Source organism: Raphanus sativus, chromosome 5 (assembly GCF_000801105.2).
Source record: "Raphanus sativus cultivar WK10039 chromosome 5, ASM80110v3, whole genome shotgun sequence".
NCBI classification, from domain to species: domain Eukaryota; kingdom Viridiplantae; phylum Streptophyta; class Magnoliopsida; order Brassicales; family Brassicaceae; genus Raphanus; species Raphanus sativus.
The window spans coordinates 21,019,546-21,035,145 of NC_079515.1; the positions used below are offsets into that span (position 1 = coordinate 21,019,546).

The 15,600-nt window shown below is 38.8% G+C and overlaps 3 protein-coding genes and 1 long non-coding RNA gene across 4 annotated transcripts; 3 read left to right on the top strand and 1 right to left on the bottom strand.

The window, feature by feature from the left end:
- The first annotated feature begins 1,617 nt into the window (after nt 1-1,617).
- Nucleotides 1,618-3,367, top strand: LOC108860185 (probable indole-3-pyruvate monooxygenase YUCCA9). Its single transcript, XM_018634089.2, has 2 exons — nt 1,618-2,440; nt 2,556-3,367. Exons 1-2 carry the CDS (start codon nt 1,775-1,777, stop codon nt 3,153-3,155), a joined length of 1,266 nt encoding a protein of 421 aa, XP_018489591.1. The 5' UTR covers nt 1,618-1,774; the 3' UTR covers nt 3,156-3,367.
- A 2,480-nt stretch (nt 3,368-5,847) lies between these two features.
- LOC108858485 (uncharacterized) lies at nt 5,848-8,217 on the top strand (the record flags this gene model as incomplete). Its single annotated transcript, XM_018632401.2, has 7 exons — nt 5,848-6,083; nt 6,379-6,472; nt 6,708-6,758; nt 6,860-7,033; nt 7,115-7,294; nt 7,376-7,629; nt 7,728-8,217. Coding segments are annotated over 7 exons (1,065 nt in total), but the record flags the coding sequence as incomplete, so codon positions are not given.
- Nucleotides 8,218-9,132: 915 nt separating this feature from the next.
- On the bottom strand, nt 9,133-10,404 carry LOC108860915 (uncharacterized). Its single transcript, XR_001950767.2, has 3 exons — nt 10,179-10,404; nt 10,009-10,060; nt 9,133-9,846 (listed from the first exon to the last, which is right to left on the bottom strand). It is a non-coding gene; the product is annotated as an uncharacterized LOC108860915 (long non-coding RNA).
- Nucleotides 10,405-11,370: 966 nt separating this feature from the next.
- Nucleotides 11,371-15,567, top strand: LOC108858487 (uncharacterized). Its single transcript, XM_018632402.1, has 9 exons — nt 11,371-11,867; nt 12,056-12,320; nt 12,449-12,622; nt 12,701-13,407; nt 13,490-14,107; nt 14,201-14,357; nt 14,443-14,670; nt 14,757-15,110; nt 15,193-15,567. Exons 1-9 carry the CDS (start codon nt 11,371-11,373, stop codon nt 15,565-15,567), a joined length of 3,375 nt encoding a protein of 1,124 aa, XP_018487904.1.
- The last annotated feature ends 33 nt before the right edge of the window (nt 15,568-15,600 follow it).

Consider the following 15,600-nt stretch of genomic DNA (forward strand, 5'->3'; position numbering starts at 1 on the left):
TAATTGGTAAAATGTATCACGAGCCCAAAAAGAATTTGGTATCTGGCGAACTCAAGATGGATTCAACATCCAGGGGAAGTGTTATGAACCGACTGTTCAGATGGATGTTTATCCAAAAGATACTTAGTAGGCTTTAGCCCATTAGTGGTCCATCTTGTAACTGGCCCATTAGGGTTTCAGACATTGTAACTCCCTATATAAGGAGTTTATATTCGACATTAATAATACACACTCACAACAATTTTCTTCTTTTTGCAATTGCGAACTACTTTCACCTCTATAAATTAATAGTGTTGGCATTACACCAAAACTATAATTTTTTATTAATTTATAGAAATTATTAGTTTATCAAAATATTAATTGAACCAAAAATTCAATTTGAGACTATAAAATTATATTAGTTTATAAAGATATTAATTTAAAAAGATTATAATGTACTCCTTAAGTTTCAGAATAATTCATATTTAAAAAATAATTGTTTCTAAAAAAATCTATATTTTATATTTTCAATATATATAATAATAGCAAATTGTAAATTCCAAACACATTAATTATGTTTATTGAATTTTAATTGGTTAAAAATCTTAGAAAATAACTAAACACATAAAATAATATATCAATTATCAAATTTTCTGTATTTTCTTAAAAAATGTGAAAACTATAAAATATATATCTTTTCGAAACATATGAAATATTCTAATAGATCATAGATGTATGTACTATGTAGTGGAAAACATATAGATTTTCTTTTGGCATAATATAAAGAGTTTATAAAGAAATAGATAAAAGAAAATCAATGGAGCCATAAAAGACTCTTAATTATTATCTATATAATCCCTTTGAAGGGTTAGTTTAATTTCACTATAAGTTTTTTTTTTTTGGTCTAAAATTTCACTATAAGTTGATTAGTTCTTCGCATGTTTTCGACGCATTGGATTATATATACATTTCATAACCAGTAAATTTTAAACCAGATTTCTTCTGAAATACATGTATACCTCGGTTTTCAAACTCCGTTCCCATGATCCCATCAACATAACAAACCATTTAAATAACAAGCACGAGTGAAAAGTACTACTACGTTATATGAGTACCGTTACCGTATGTATTGTGCCATGCATATATATAAACTCGTCAATTTTATTTGCGGAAGAATAATCAGAGCAAAGCTCATGGACTGGGCCAAACGTTCAGCAGTTCAGTACACACATCTATCACTCATTTATCTTTTGGTCCAGTCTTCAATTTAATTATTACTCTTTCACATAGCTAAATTTCAAGTAAATTTTAGAATAGAAATTGATGTGAATCAACATCAAGAACCAATAATCAGATCGCGAGGTGATCAATTAAACTATCAGCCGCAAATATAAACAAAGACGGGGAAAATTTGATTAATTTGGTGAGATACTATATTCTAAGTCACACATAATACAATAAGAGAATCGAATAATTTTATTGAAAAGGGTAATAAATAATGTCAGGTATTCGCATTTTAAGCAAAAGCATATGACAAAAGTTAGGTCTTGAATAAAATATCGCATACAAGTTATTCACTGATAAAAATAATCAGTCCTAAGAAGACGCAAACCACATGCATTCTCATCATAAATCGACTCCTATAAATACACACCTCTATCTCCCTCCAAATCCAAACCAATAGATCACATTTTTCATACAACAACAACAACAAAAACATTCAAACTTCACTACCTATACTTTCAAATCGCTCAAAACCCACCCCAAACATTATTTGCTCAAACTCACTTCAAAAATGGAGAATATGTTTAGCCTAATGGCACGTGAAGAATATGTATCAGACCGTAGGTGTATATGGGTCAACGGTCCGGTTATCGTCGGAGCCGGTCCATCCGGATTAGCTACAGCAGCTTGTCTTCGTGATCAAGGAGTCCCATTCGTTGTGGTCGAAAGATCAGACTGCATAGCTTCACTATGGCAAAAACGTACTTACGACAGACTCAAGCTTCACTTGCCCAAGAAGTTTTGCCAATTACCTAAAATGCCCTTCCCGGATCACTACCCTGAATACCCGACAAAACGACAGTTCATCGATTACCTTGAGTCCTACGCAAATCATTTCGATATTAAACCGGAGTTTAATAAATCCGTCGAGTCTGCTCGGTTTGATGAAACGAGCGGGTTGTGGCGGGTTAGGACGACTGCTGCTGGAGAGGAGATGGAGTATATTTGCAGGTGGTTGGTTGTGGCGACGGGAGAAAACGCCGAACGTGTTGTGCCCGAGATTAATGGGCTTAAGACGGAGTTCAACGGAGAAGTGATTCACGCTTGTGAGTATAAGTCCGGTGAAAAATTTAGAGGGAAGAGAGTTCTTGTCGTGGGATGTGGAAACTCTGGCATGGAAGTGTCTCTTGATCTTGCTAATCACAATGCTATTACTTCCATGGTCGTTCGTAGCTCGGTAAGCAAAAACAAATACAAAAAATATTTATTTATTTATTTATATTCTTACAAACTATATAATAATGTTTGAAACATTAAGCTAACCATGTTCTTGTGTTTCTTAACGCGACCAGGTTCATGTATTACCTAGAGAAGTTATGGGAAAGTCAACATTCGGAATCTCAGTGATGTTGATGAAGTGGCTGCCTCTATGGCTCGTAGACAAGCTTTTACTGATTTTATCATGGTTGGTTCTAGGTAGCTTAACAAACTACGGGCTTAAAAGGCCCAGCGTAGGCCCAATGGAGCTCAAAAGCAAGACGGGAAAGACCCCGGTTCTCGACATCGGTGCTCTAGAGAAGATAAAGTCCGGCAACGTAGGAATCGTCCCTGCGATCAAACGGTTCTCACGAAGACACGTGGAGCTAGTAGATGGTCAGAAGCTAGACATTGACGCGGTGGTTCTGGCCACCGGCTATCGCAGCAACGTCCCTTCTTGGCTTCAGGAAAGTGAGTTCTTTTCGAAAAGTGGCTTCCCAAAATCGCCGTTTCCACAAGCTTGGAAAGGGAAGTCGGGTTTATATGCGGCCGGATTCACGAGGAAAGGGTTGGCCGGAGCATCTGCAGATGCTGTTAATATAGCTCAAGATATTGGTAACGTGTGGAGAGAAGAGACTAAGCGACAGAAGATGAGAAGAAATGTAGGGCACCGTAGATGCATCTCAGTTGCTTAAGCCTCACGTTAGGTGTTTTTGTTCCAAATAATATGATTTACTTGTATAAAAATATACTAAAATGTATAATAGAGTCAAGAGAGCCCTCTCCTGAAGTCCTCTGACAGTGTGTCTTTAGTTACACAACTGTAAGGACGTTTTGTATAGGATGACATGGCTTTTAAGCATATACTTCATTTTTGTAATAGGTTTCTTGGAATCAACTAAATATTGTTTTTGGTAAGAATCAACTAATATATTTTCGTAATAGGTTTCTTGTAATATACACATGCTTCAACCTGAAGCAATCCTTGATTCATACCTGCAAAACAATCTCAACTAACAATATGTCAGTTTAATTCAAGCCTGAGATTGAATTTACAGTGATCTGTTTGAAACTCTTAAGCATCACTCTGCTCCGCTATTGTTTTCAATAGAACACGCAGTCTAACTCCACCTCGCTAGAAAGACTTTGGAAGCAATTATCTCTGCTTAACCTTGTTCAAAAAACCCTTCTGCGTCATACTTGCTGCGAACCCTTTGTACCACCATCAGTACAATGAACCCATCATCTAACTGTTAACTCTGCTAGACTGACTCTGGATGCAATTCTCGCTTAGGCAACTTCCAACAGAAACTTATCAACAGCTGAAACCTCACTGCTGATTTCTCCTTTCAACCACGTCTCACACTAACAGCCTCTTGTAGTGCTCCTGAGACTTCTCTGTGCATCAGACTCAAGACATCTCCTCTAGAACCCTGATATCTTTTCTCTTCTGTGCCACCCTCTCACACCCTTACTTGTATGAGAAATCACACCAGACTTGGTGTTTGCATCACATTCTATCTCACAGACCCAATCAGTACCTCATTCTGATTTATCTTCATTCTTCAAGCATGCCTTAGTATCTATAAACCTCACGTGAATACTTCTCTGTCATTCCTGAGATGAGAACCTTACTGTGATGCTCCAAAGACACAAGTAGACCTCACTTGTTCTTTACCCAAATGCAGTTTGACTTCTCTGCATTTCCATTCAATCATGAATGCCTTTCAGTTGCTCAACTTCTCTGAGATGACCAGAACTTCTTTAACCTTCAGTCTCAACATTGAAACCCTTTCATCGATGCTCCTGAAACTGTCCTTGCAAACTCTGCAACCAGCCTCTTTCAATGTGCCCTCATCTCAGATACTTAACCACCATCTCATTGACATTTGAGATACCTGCAACTGACCACCAGATGTCCCCACCACCATCAATCACTCCACCAGACCTGAGCAGCCTCCACTTTTATCTCTGACGAAACCAACCTGTGACTGAACCTTGTAGACATCTTTTCCTTGACCTTGGATCTCTGTCTTCAAGAAGCCTATTGAAAAAACCAGTGATTCCCTTTTAACTGTTACCCTCCGTGAACTAGCCATCCTGATTTCTGCATCCGCCTGAGTTCACTACTCCACCTGCGACCAAACTTCTACTAGGTAGCTTTGTAGTTCATTTACTTGCAGAAACTCCACCTGAAGCTTGAATCATTCAAAGCTTCATATATTTTTCTGACTTAGCTCCACCTTAAGAGATAATCATCACTGTCTCAATCTTTAATCATGTTGTAATACTTGATAATGTGTCTCAGACTCATGACACACACTCAATATCTTTGCAGCCACTGCAACAAATTCGCTTAAACCAGAAGATCCACCAAGTGAATGACTGCACTTGATATATCTCCTTGACATCTCGACTCTTCCTTGTCACTGAACGTTGACCATTCAGAACAATAATTCTGCTACCACCTCAATTGCTTCGGATGCTTACGAACCAACTTCTGTGGACGTCTAAGAAAACATTCCGAAGCTTCCTGAAAAACACCTGAGCATTGCTTTGGAACCTTTTAAGCAAAACCTTAACCTTCTTGAAGCTTCATGTCAAGATTTCCATATAACCAGCAACGCCATATCTAGGTTGACGTATTACCCGGTCACGTAAACTAGAAACCAATTTCCTTTACCATAGGTTTCTATACCACTGATTCCACCATCAGTTTCACCAAGAGTAATCATCTTCCCTGCCAAGTAAAGACACTAACTCCCTGTGTCACAACAGCTAAAACTGACCTCTTCATGCTTCAACCTTCAAGCTTCTTCTTGTAGCTTCAAGTTGAATCACCATCTCACAAATCAACTAATATATTTTCGTATGGATATTGGATTTTATATCGATTTGAACCGGTTTAAAACAATTTAAACTGTTTTAAAATAGTTTAAATCAATTTGCATCGTATAGGTTGGAATTTATGAAAGTTATTTCGATTAGAACCGATCTGCAGCAGCGGCATAGATGCAGTAAACCGATGATTTTTAGATCTATGATTATAACTGTTTGTTGAACTCGTGGTGAGACCCAATTTTGCTTTAATAGTTGACATTTGAGCCCATTCATAGAGGCCCAGAATCGTTGATAGCTGCTAGGCCTAATAGCTGCAGTGGGATTGCTAACCGTCCCCGTCTCGGTCCGTTTTAAGACTGATTTGACCAAAATAAGAACCGGTCTGTTCAATCGGTTAAGAGTTAAACAAACCAGACCGGACCTGATTTATCGAAAAAAGAACATTATCCAATCTCCGGACCAAACCATCTGGACCGGATGGGGACATTTAACGACTCTTAACTTGTTTTCATCCGTCTTCGCCACTCTATAAAGTATAAACCCTAACAAGAACAAAAGTTGCAAGATTTCTCTTCGATTCATGTTTATTTAGCTTTCTCACAAACCTGGAAAACAGTGATAAAGGCGGAGAGAGTAGTGGAATCAGGGTCTAATGGTGGAGAATCGGAGAAATCTCTAAAAGAAAAAGGGAATGAGTTCTTCAAAGCTGGGAACTACCTTAAAGCCGCAGCTCTCTATACTCAAGCCATCAAGCTCGATCCTTCTAACGCTACTCTCTACAGGCACGAGTTTAACTTTTCAATCAAAGATGATAACTTCCTCCATCATCTGTGTGAATCTAGTTGTTGGGCTTTGATGAGTTTCCTTCAATTTGAGTTGAAGATCTTTTTTTTTTCTCTTTTGTTCTCTTGTGACATGTTAAGGACCTGTAAAGAGAGGCTTTTTGTACCTTGAATTGTTTGATCTTTAATGGCATTAAAGTTGAGGGCTTTTTGCTCAGAGTAGACTACTAATGAGCAGACTTTAAAGTGTATTAAAAGTTTATCGAGCTGAGCAGACTACTAATGTACGTTGCAGTAACCGAGCTGCTGCATTTTTGAGTCTAGTTAAGCTTAGCAAAGCCTTAGCTGTTGCTGAGACTACCATCAAACTCAACCCTCAATGGGAGAAGGTAAACTCCAAACAAGACAATGTTTTGTTTCTGTCTTTTGTGCTCTATCTCTTCCACAGTAACATATAATATCAATACATATACTTGTATTCATTTGTCACTTTTAGTCTTTGATTCATTGTGTCTAGTCCCTGGTCTAGTTTGTATATAATAAACCCGGACTTGTACATTATGACTTGAGTTTAATGAAAATGAGTTTGTTTTACTCATAATATGTCCTATCTACCTTCTTCAGGGGTACTTCAGGAAAGGTTCTGTGCTTGAAGCCATGGAAAAATACCAAGATGTGATCTTTTTTTTCTCTCTCTCTTGTTTTACTTCTTTTTCATTACCTTTTCCATTCTGATCATATGGTAGTTAAGATCTCTTTTTTGATGATTGTGACAGGCCTTGTCTGCATTTGAAATGGCTCTGAAGCACAATCCACAAAGCGCAGAAGTTTCAAGAAAGATCAAGAGGCTCGGCCAGTTGCACAAGGAGAAACAGAGAGCTCAAGAGCTGGAGAGTTTGAGATCTAATGTCAACATGGCTAAGCATCTCGAGAGCTTTAAATCTGAATTGGTTCGTTTCTGTTTACTAACCTTCCTCGCTGCATATTCGGCTCAGATTCTTAGAAATTTAACTGTCTCCTTACTTGTGCAGTCTGCAAACTATGGAGCTGAAGAGTGTTGGAAAGAGATGTTTTCTTTTCTTGCTGAGACTATGGAAACAGCTGTGAAGTCGTGGCACGAGACATCTAGAGTCGATACTAGAGTCTATTTCCTTCTTGACAATGAGAAAACGCAAACCGATAAGTACGCACCAGTAGTCAACATCGATAAGGTAGTATGAAGGACATGAGCCAAGAGTCCTTCTACGTGACTATTTGTTTTGTCTGCTAAAACTGTTTTGTTTCTTTGACAGGCTTTTGAGTCACCAAACACACACAGTAACTGCTTTACGTATCTGAGGCAATACGCAGAAGACTCCTTCTCCAAAGCTGCTTGCTTAGTAACAGCAAAGAGTAGTATATCTTATCCGCAGGTGTGGAAAGGTCAAGGCTCAAGGAAGTGGAAACTGGGACAAAACGATGGGATCTTTGTTCAGTTTGAGTCTCCTTGTATTCGAAGTGTTTGGTTCATTCCTAGCACCAAAGAAAAGGGTCAAACGTTTTGCAGGTTCCTCCTTCTCTCAAACTTACCCTCTTCTTGGTTTTTGCAATGAGCTGTTGTATCCTTCCTGGGATTAAAACTTTTTTGTGGGATTTTGATTACAGGGAACCTCAAGCTCTAGATATAGGCGCACATGAGATTCTACCTCGCATCTTCAAGGAAACATCGAAGAGCTCGTAAGAGGGCATTGCTGTGTTTCAGCAGGAGTCCGTCTCTATATCCAGTTTTTGATCAAGGCTGAAAAGAAGAGATAAAAGAGTTCTCCTGCGCTACTCAGAGGACCAGCATGTTTCTTCTTACTTGAGAGCTTATCTTATTCTGCATTAACATTATTCAGGATGTCTTCAAGTGTGCAGCAACCTTTGTGTGCGTTTAGATTGCTTCAAAAAAAAAAAAGGCCACACGGTCTCACTTTTGCACTTTCTCTTATAATTAAAACTGAAAAACTGTACTTGCGCAAGCTACTTTGCATCCTCTCTAAACCCTTGTTATCGAGGTTTAAGCCGTTGAAGTAAGGAGTCTGATTTTGATTCATGCAACTCTTTTCAAGCCTTGTGGTATTTGTAAAGATTCGGAGAGTCTTTGTTTTAAGTCTTCTTTAAAGCCTGTTGGTCTTGTTTACCGTACAAAAACTCAAAACAACCATAATGTCTTTGTGTAGGACTTTTCTAAGCCGCTGGGTAGCCTTTTCCATTCAACAAGTAAATAGGTTTTGCCTTTGACCTCTCTCTAAACCGGTGGTCGCTTTCACAGTTCATATCAAGAACAGAGGAGTTACAGAGAAAGCCTCTCATGAATCCTCCTAGGAGAAACAAGACAAGCCACAAATGGCACCAACCGACTCCCAAATACATGGTATCATTCAAGTTGTTGGTCGTTTTGTCCATCCAACAACTTAAAAACCAGTTGATAGGATTTATCTATAAACTTCTTTTGAAGCCGTGGGTAACTGGTATAGCAGCATTTACACTTTGACTAAGACTTTTTTCATTACATCCAATAAGTCCAAAACCAACCCCTAGTCTTCGTCTGTTTTAAGATTCACAGTCTAATTTGTCTAATGACTTTGATAAAGCCGTGGGTAGTAGTAGTAGGTTTGTCTAGATTCAGTCTTAGCCGTGGGTAGTAGTTTTGTCCAAAGTTGCTTCTTCGTCTAGAAGCCCTCTTTAAAGCCGTGCGTAGTGGTAATATTGTCAAGATTTAGTCTTTGTCTAAAGACTTCTGATAAAGTCGTGGGTAGTATTCTTGTTTTATTAGTCGTTTTAAACTCAGTCGTTGTTAGCTACTTTTCAAAAGCCGTGTGTAGCAAGCAAGCAAGTCAAAAGTCTCTGTCTTAAAACTTTTCATAAGCCGTGGGTGGATATTGTCTGAAGACTCTTTATAGACTGTTTCTGAGTTATGGTCTTTATTTAAAAACTTTATAAGCCGTGAGTAACTCACAGTCTTTCTCTAGAGTCTACCGTACTTTGTCGTTTTATACATCAATATATGCATTGCCTTTCTCTGTCTAAAGATGTTCTTGTAAGCCGTTGGTCCTTCTATCAATCCAAAAATTCATTGTCTGTCTAAAGACTGTTTGGTAAGACGTGGGTCGTTTGACCCATCCAAACGTTTCATAGCGAAGCCATGGGTATAATCAGTCTCGGTCTAAAGTCTTTTCTTCAGCCGTTTATTGTTTTCTTAAGCCGTGGGTAACTAAAGTATCGTATACAACCCCCAAACATCCTTTGCTTAGACATGCACTACCACCAACAAAGACAGAGGGTAACTCAAATCATTGTTTAAAGACTTTATAAGTTGTGGGTAACTCGAAGTCATTACAAGCCGAGTGTTCAAAGTCTTTTTTTTTTTTTTTTGATAAGTGTAATTCAAAGTCTTTGTCTAAGGACTTTACGGTGTACCGTTTGTCAGTTTTATCCATCGATATATTCATTGTATTTTATATGTTTAAAGACTTTCTTGTAAGCCGTGGGTCGTTTAATCCATCCAACCATTCATAGTCTCTGTCTCTGTCTATTAACTTTTTTTGGGCAAGCATGTGGGTCGTTTAATCCATCCAACCTTTTTTAGCCGTGGGTCGTTTAATCCATCCCACGTTTCTTAGTCTTTGTCTAAAGACTTTATTTTGGCAAGTCGTGGGTCGTTTTGATCATTCCAACGTTTCTTAGTCCCTCTGTCTGTCGAAAGACTTTATTTGGCAAGCCGTGGGTACAATCACAGTCTCTGTTGTTGTAAACAAAAAAAAAAGTAAAACAAAAGGTAAGAATCGGCAGCAAGCTTTGAAAAATCGTTATCAAAAGGTGAGTTTTGTTGTTGAATCAACAAAACAATAAACCAAAAAAAAAAACTTAACCAGTAAAAGAGAAAAGTAAAAGAGAGCTTAACTGTTTTGTTGGTTGACTCACAGATTCAAATTTATCTTCAGTTGTTATGGCTTCTGAAAGAAAGAAACAAGTGAGAGACAATATTTACTTATACGGTGCAAACAACACTTAGAACTCGAATCTCACAAATAATCGAAAATCACAATCAAACTTTACAAAGAGATCATATACCTCAACGACGGTTTCACCCGCTTCCTTGTAGATATCAACATCACTACAACAAATATAATAAGGAACGATTAAGTAAAATTGAAACCCTAGATCGAAAATCGCAAAGAGGATGACGAAACCCAACCGATCGAATCGCAAACCCTAACCAAGATGAAGAACAAAATAGAAACAAATTCACGATATACAGATCGAAATAAAAGAACTTACTAATCTAAGAATCTCACCAGTTCCCCCGCATGAACAAATCGTCGAAGAAGGGAGAGAGATCCTCTGCTTTTGTTTATGTATCCGTTGCGTCTTTGTTAAGCAATAATTTTCTAACGGATACATTTAACCAACATATATTACGACCAAACCCCCGAAACCGAACCGATTTTAGATCCGTTAGATTCTTTAATCCGGCGGTTGTCAATTTTCCACGTCTCGAGAGTTGTAGCGCCCGGTTTAACTTCACCCTCAACGGTCCAACATATTATATGGGCTTCAATAAATCTCATTTATTCAAAATTTTCAAATGTTTATTTGATCAAGTTATTACAGTTTCAATATATTATTTAATGTTAAATTGTAAATTAAAAAAATAATACTGTTATTTAAATTCTATTTCTTAAAAGTTATGAAAATAATTAATTACAAAGTAATGTATTAATAAATCAAATTCTAATATATTTTCTTAATTTTGTGAAAATCCTTAAAAAAATTAAATCTTTTTGAAATAGAAGAATTATTAAAGATAATATAATGATTACTTTTTTTTAATAACATCTAATTATTACTTTGTTTATAATAATAAATAAATACAGCAAAAAAACTTAAATCAACAGCACCTTCCTTTATTTATCCGATTTAGAAAAGGAAACTTACCAATTTCAAAAAGTTTTCGAAGTGTTACCTTTTCCATGCCTTAAGCGCGTTACTGTCCGTAGTATCAACAAAATTTCATATCTCTGATTCGTCTTGTCGCGAAAGCTAGGGTTTCGTTTCTCTCCTTGTATGGTTGGTTTCGATCGCCTCCCCTCTCTCTCCATCGCTTCTGGGCTCGATTAATCATCTTCACCCCCCCCCCCCAATTAAACTTTTAACTCTCTCACCTTACAGATCTGATAGCTTTTGCCGAGTTTAACCTAATTCTTCACTTCCTAGCCTTGATTCGATTCTCCAGCTTTCCCCCAATTGCTTCCGACGAGATCCGATGGAACCCAAGAGCGACGATCCTGCTGATTTAATCGACGATGCGGACATTGATGGATGCAACGAGAGTGATTCTTCTACCGTTACAAGTCTAGACGATGAGTCAGTAGTTGATGTCTCCGGCCAAAGTCTGGAGCTTTCTCTTCTTCCGGGCAACGCAGACGATTCGGTGGAAGGTCTCTACTTTTTCCGAAACGCCTTCAATCTGATTCCCAGATCGATCGGAGGGCTTGGGAGGTTGAAGAAGCTCAAGTTTTTCAGTAACGAGATCGATCTGTTCCCTCCCGAGCTAGGGAATCTGGTGGATTTGGAGTACCTTCAGGTCAAGATATCGTCGCCGGGCTTCGGCGACGGCTTGGCCTGGGATAAGCTTAAGGGTTTGAAGGAGCTTGAGCTCACTAAAGTCCCCAAACGCTCTTCTTCTGCTTTGACCCTCTTGAGTGAGATCTCTGGTCTCAGGTCCTTGACTAGGCTCTCTGTTTCTCACTTCTCCATTAGGTAACCCCTTCTATGCTCTCTATTGATTCGGTTCTAGCTTCTTGTCTCCTGGGCTTCTCGGCTTGCTCTGCTACATTGCATTGATGGTTTAAGCATGCATTTAGGTTGATGTCTACATTGTTTATTGTTTGATTATGTGAAATTGGGTTCAGGATTTTAATTTTTGTCTCTTCCTCACTTGTTTGCAGGTATCTTCCAGCGGAGATTGGGTGTCTTAAAAGTCTGGAGTATCTAGATCTCTCTTTTAACAAGATCAAGAGTTTGCCTGACGAGATAAGTTATCTGACTTCATTGATGTTCTTGAAGGTTGCTCACAACAGGCTGATTGAGCTACCATCGGTTTTAGCTTTACTACAAAACTTGGAAAGCCTGGACGTATCAAACAACCGGTTAAGAACTCTGGATCCTCTCGATCTAAGCGTAATGCCTAGTCTTCAGATTTTAAATTTACAGGTACTTCTTGTCCTCTCTCTGGTTCTGCACTATATTGCTTTATTATTAGGATATATACTTACTTCAGGAGTTCACCAGATTCTTTGTTCTGACAGAGCTTTCTTGGATTTTTTTTTGTTTGTTTGAAGTACAATAGGCTCCCGAGTAATTGCTGTATACCTGCATGGATGGAATGTAATTTGGGAGGGAACTATGAAGAGATGGGAGTTTATACTTACAGCTCTATAGTTGAAATGGATATGTATGAAGACAACACCATACCTGTTACTCATAAAGGTGAGAGTTTAATATTCATTTCCTTTGTATCGATACTTCTTTGCTTCTGAATTTTATTTGTTATACTCAATTGGTGAATTCTCTGTTTCTTTGTTTGTACGTAGGTGTATGTGGGGGTTCCTTCCAATGGTAGATGCGTCTCAGCTCGAAAATCAGTTATGAGGTGGAAGCGGAAACATCATTACGTCCAAAAGGACCGCTTGAACACCAACAAGAAATGGAAAGGTGAAGTCCCACCTGAGGGATTAAATCTGAAGAAGATGTACAAAGTCAGAGAAACTAGAAAACAGGAGATGAGTGTTTCCGAGAACAGTGACAAAGGTTCAGTTGATATCATCTGCTTGGATGACAATGATAAACTGTTAGACGACGCCGAAATAGAAGATTCTGTCACTACCTCTCAAGATGAAGAGAGCAGTTTGAAAGCTGATTTGGTTTCTGAAAATTCCCAATGTGTGGAAAACCAATCAACGAGCGAAAAAGATAGAAAGGAGTGTTGTGAGATTAAGGCATCTTCTCCCTCTCCAGGAGATGCAGACTATAGTTCTTCTTCAGAGAGAAAGAAACCAAATCACAGTTCGAAGAGATGCTCTGACAAGTACCTGGATAACCCAAAAGGTTCTAAATGCCATAAACCATCTTCAGACATTGCTAATGTGTCTCACAAATACAGCAGCAATTCGTTTTGCAGCACAGAAGATTTTCTTCCTGACGGATTTTTCGATGCTGGACGAGATAGGCCCTTTATGCCTCTTAGTAAGTATGAGGAAGTCTTGCCTCTTGATTCACGTGAAGTCATACTCCTGGACAGGTAATTATATCGACTAGAACTATCATTTATACTTATCCAGATAATAGAAGCTAACTGTGCCTATTCTTTTTCTTATGTTAAGGGCAAAGGATGAAGTTTTGGATGCAATAACTCTCTCTGCTCGAGCCTTGGTAGCTAGAATGAAGATATTGAACTGTCCACCTGCAGATGTAGATCAAGTCTCCGTTAACAACTTGCAGGTCGCATCATATCTTGCTCTTTTTGTGTCCAATCATTTTGGGGGAAGCGACAGAACTGCTATTGTTGAAAGAACCCGGAAGGTTGCACTGTCTGGTACAAACTACCAGAAACCTTTTGTTTGCACCTGTGTGACTGGGAATCAAGACGATTTGGCTGCTCTCAACAAACAAGTTTCTGCAACGACGGTCCAAGATGTCAATTTCTCTGATGTATGTGAAAAATCCTTGCGTTCTATTAAGTCCAAGCGAAACTCTATAGTGGTTCCTCTAGGAAAACTACAGTTTGGCATATGTAGACACAGGGCCTTGCTCATGAAGTTCCTTTGTGATCGTATGGAACCTCTGGTGCCTTGTGAGCTTGTTAGAGGTTATCTAGACTTCACGCCTCATGCCTGGAACATTGTTCCTGTAAAGCGAGGTGACTCATGGGTTCGGATGGTGATCGATGCTTGCCGTCCTCATGACATTAGGGAAGACACAGATCAAGAATATTTATGCCGGTAATAACTTCTCGACTCTCTTATTACCAATGTATGTTGTCTGCTAAGTTTTGTACTAACTAATCCCTCTGTTGTATGTTCTGATTGGTTCAGGTACATTCCTCTTAATCGGCTTAACGAATCCATTTGCAAAAGAGCAAAACTGGAACCAGGATGCTCTTTTCCTTCCCTGTCAACAAGCGAAGGAGAAGAAAGAGCTAATAGTAGTCTTATACGATGCAAGCTAGGCTCCACCGAAGCAGCTGCAAAGGTTTGATTTTTTTTAACCTTTCTAGTCTTTCTCCACTTCATGTTTGAGTGAACTTGCTGAATAGTTTGTTATTCTCTTTCTTCAGATGCGTACATTAGAGGTTTCTGGAGCTTCTTTAGATGACATTAGGACTTTTGAGTATACTTGCTTAGGGGAAGTGCGGATTTTAGGAGCACTGAAACATGATTGTATCGTGGAGTTATATGGACATGAATTATCTTCCAAGTGGATAACCTCGGAAGATGGAAACGAACCTAGACGCATATTGCAATATGCTATTCTGATGGAACACATAGGAGGAGGATCTCTAAAGGTAAGCATTCTTTATATCTTTTACCTTTTTGTTCATTCAATATTTAGAAAGCCTCTGTAACATCTAATGAGAATCTTCTTCTACAGGGTCACATTGAGAAGCTTTCTGAAGCTGGTAAGCATCATGTACCAATGGATCTAGCCTTGTCTATTGCAAGAGATATCTCAGGGGCTTTGATGGAGCTGCATTCGAAGGATATAATCCACCGTGACGTAAAAAGCGAAAACGTTTTGATCGACCTGGACATCCAAAAAGCAAACGGAGAAGAACCTGTTGTGAAGCTTTGTGATTTTGACAGAGCTGTCCCGCTTAGGTCTCACTTGCACGGTTGCTGCATTGCTCATGTGGGAATACATCCTCCTAACATATGCGTTGGTACGCCGCGTTGGATGGCTCCTGAGGTCTACCGAGCAATGCACGAACAAAACTTTTACGGACTTGTAAGTTTCTCTACTATTCTTTTTGTTCTTCTCAATTCTTGTCTTCTCGGTTTATGAGTTTGGTCGTGTTTTTTCTCCTCAGGAAGTGGATATCTGGTCATTCGGGTGCCTAATCTTCGAGCTGTTGACACTACATATCCCATATTTTGATTTATCCGAGCTTCAGATTCAAGAATCTCTACAGAAGGGCAAAAGGCCAAAACTACCAGAAGAGTTGGAGACGCTGGCTTCTGAAACTGAGGAAGAAGAATCAGCCACTAAACTACGTGAAGAGTATGACTTACCCGAATCTGACTTGGACACAATGAGATTTCTTATCGACGTGTTTCACTGCTACACGATGGAGTCTCCTTCAGAACGTCTAAGCGCTGAAGACCTTCATAAAATGATTCTTTCATGGTCAAAGAGCAAATCCCCTACAGGTACTTCCACCTCTTCTCAAAGCTCAAGCCTTTGAAGCTTCAAAGAAAGAGATGATTCAAGACTGGTC

Coding starts and splice junctions, on each gene's coding strand:
- LOC108858487 (XM_018632402.1), top strand. CDS start 11,371: ATGGAACCCAAGAGCGACGATCCTGCTGATTTAATCGACGATGCGGAC. Junction 14,108..14,200: donor GATCAAGAATATTTATGCCG/GTAATAACTTCT, acceptor TGATTGGTTCAG/GTACATTCCTCTTAATCGGC. Junction 15,111..15,192: donor AACAAAACTTTTACGGACTT/GTAAGTTTCTCT, acceptor TTTTCTCCTCAG/GAAGTGGATATCTGGTCATT.
- LOC108860185 (XM_018634089.2), top strand. CDS start 1,775: ATGGAGAATATGTTTAGCCTAATGGCACGTGAAGAATATGTATCAGAC. Junction 2,441..2,555: donor CCATGGTCGTTCGTAGCTCG/GTAAGCAAAAAC, acceptor TAACGCGACCAG/GTTCATGTATTACCTAGAGA.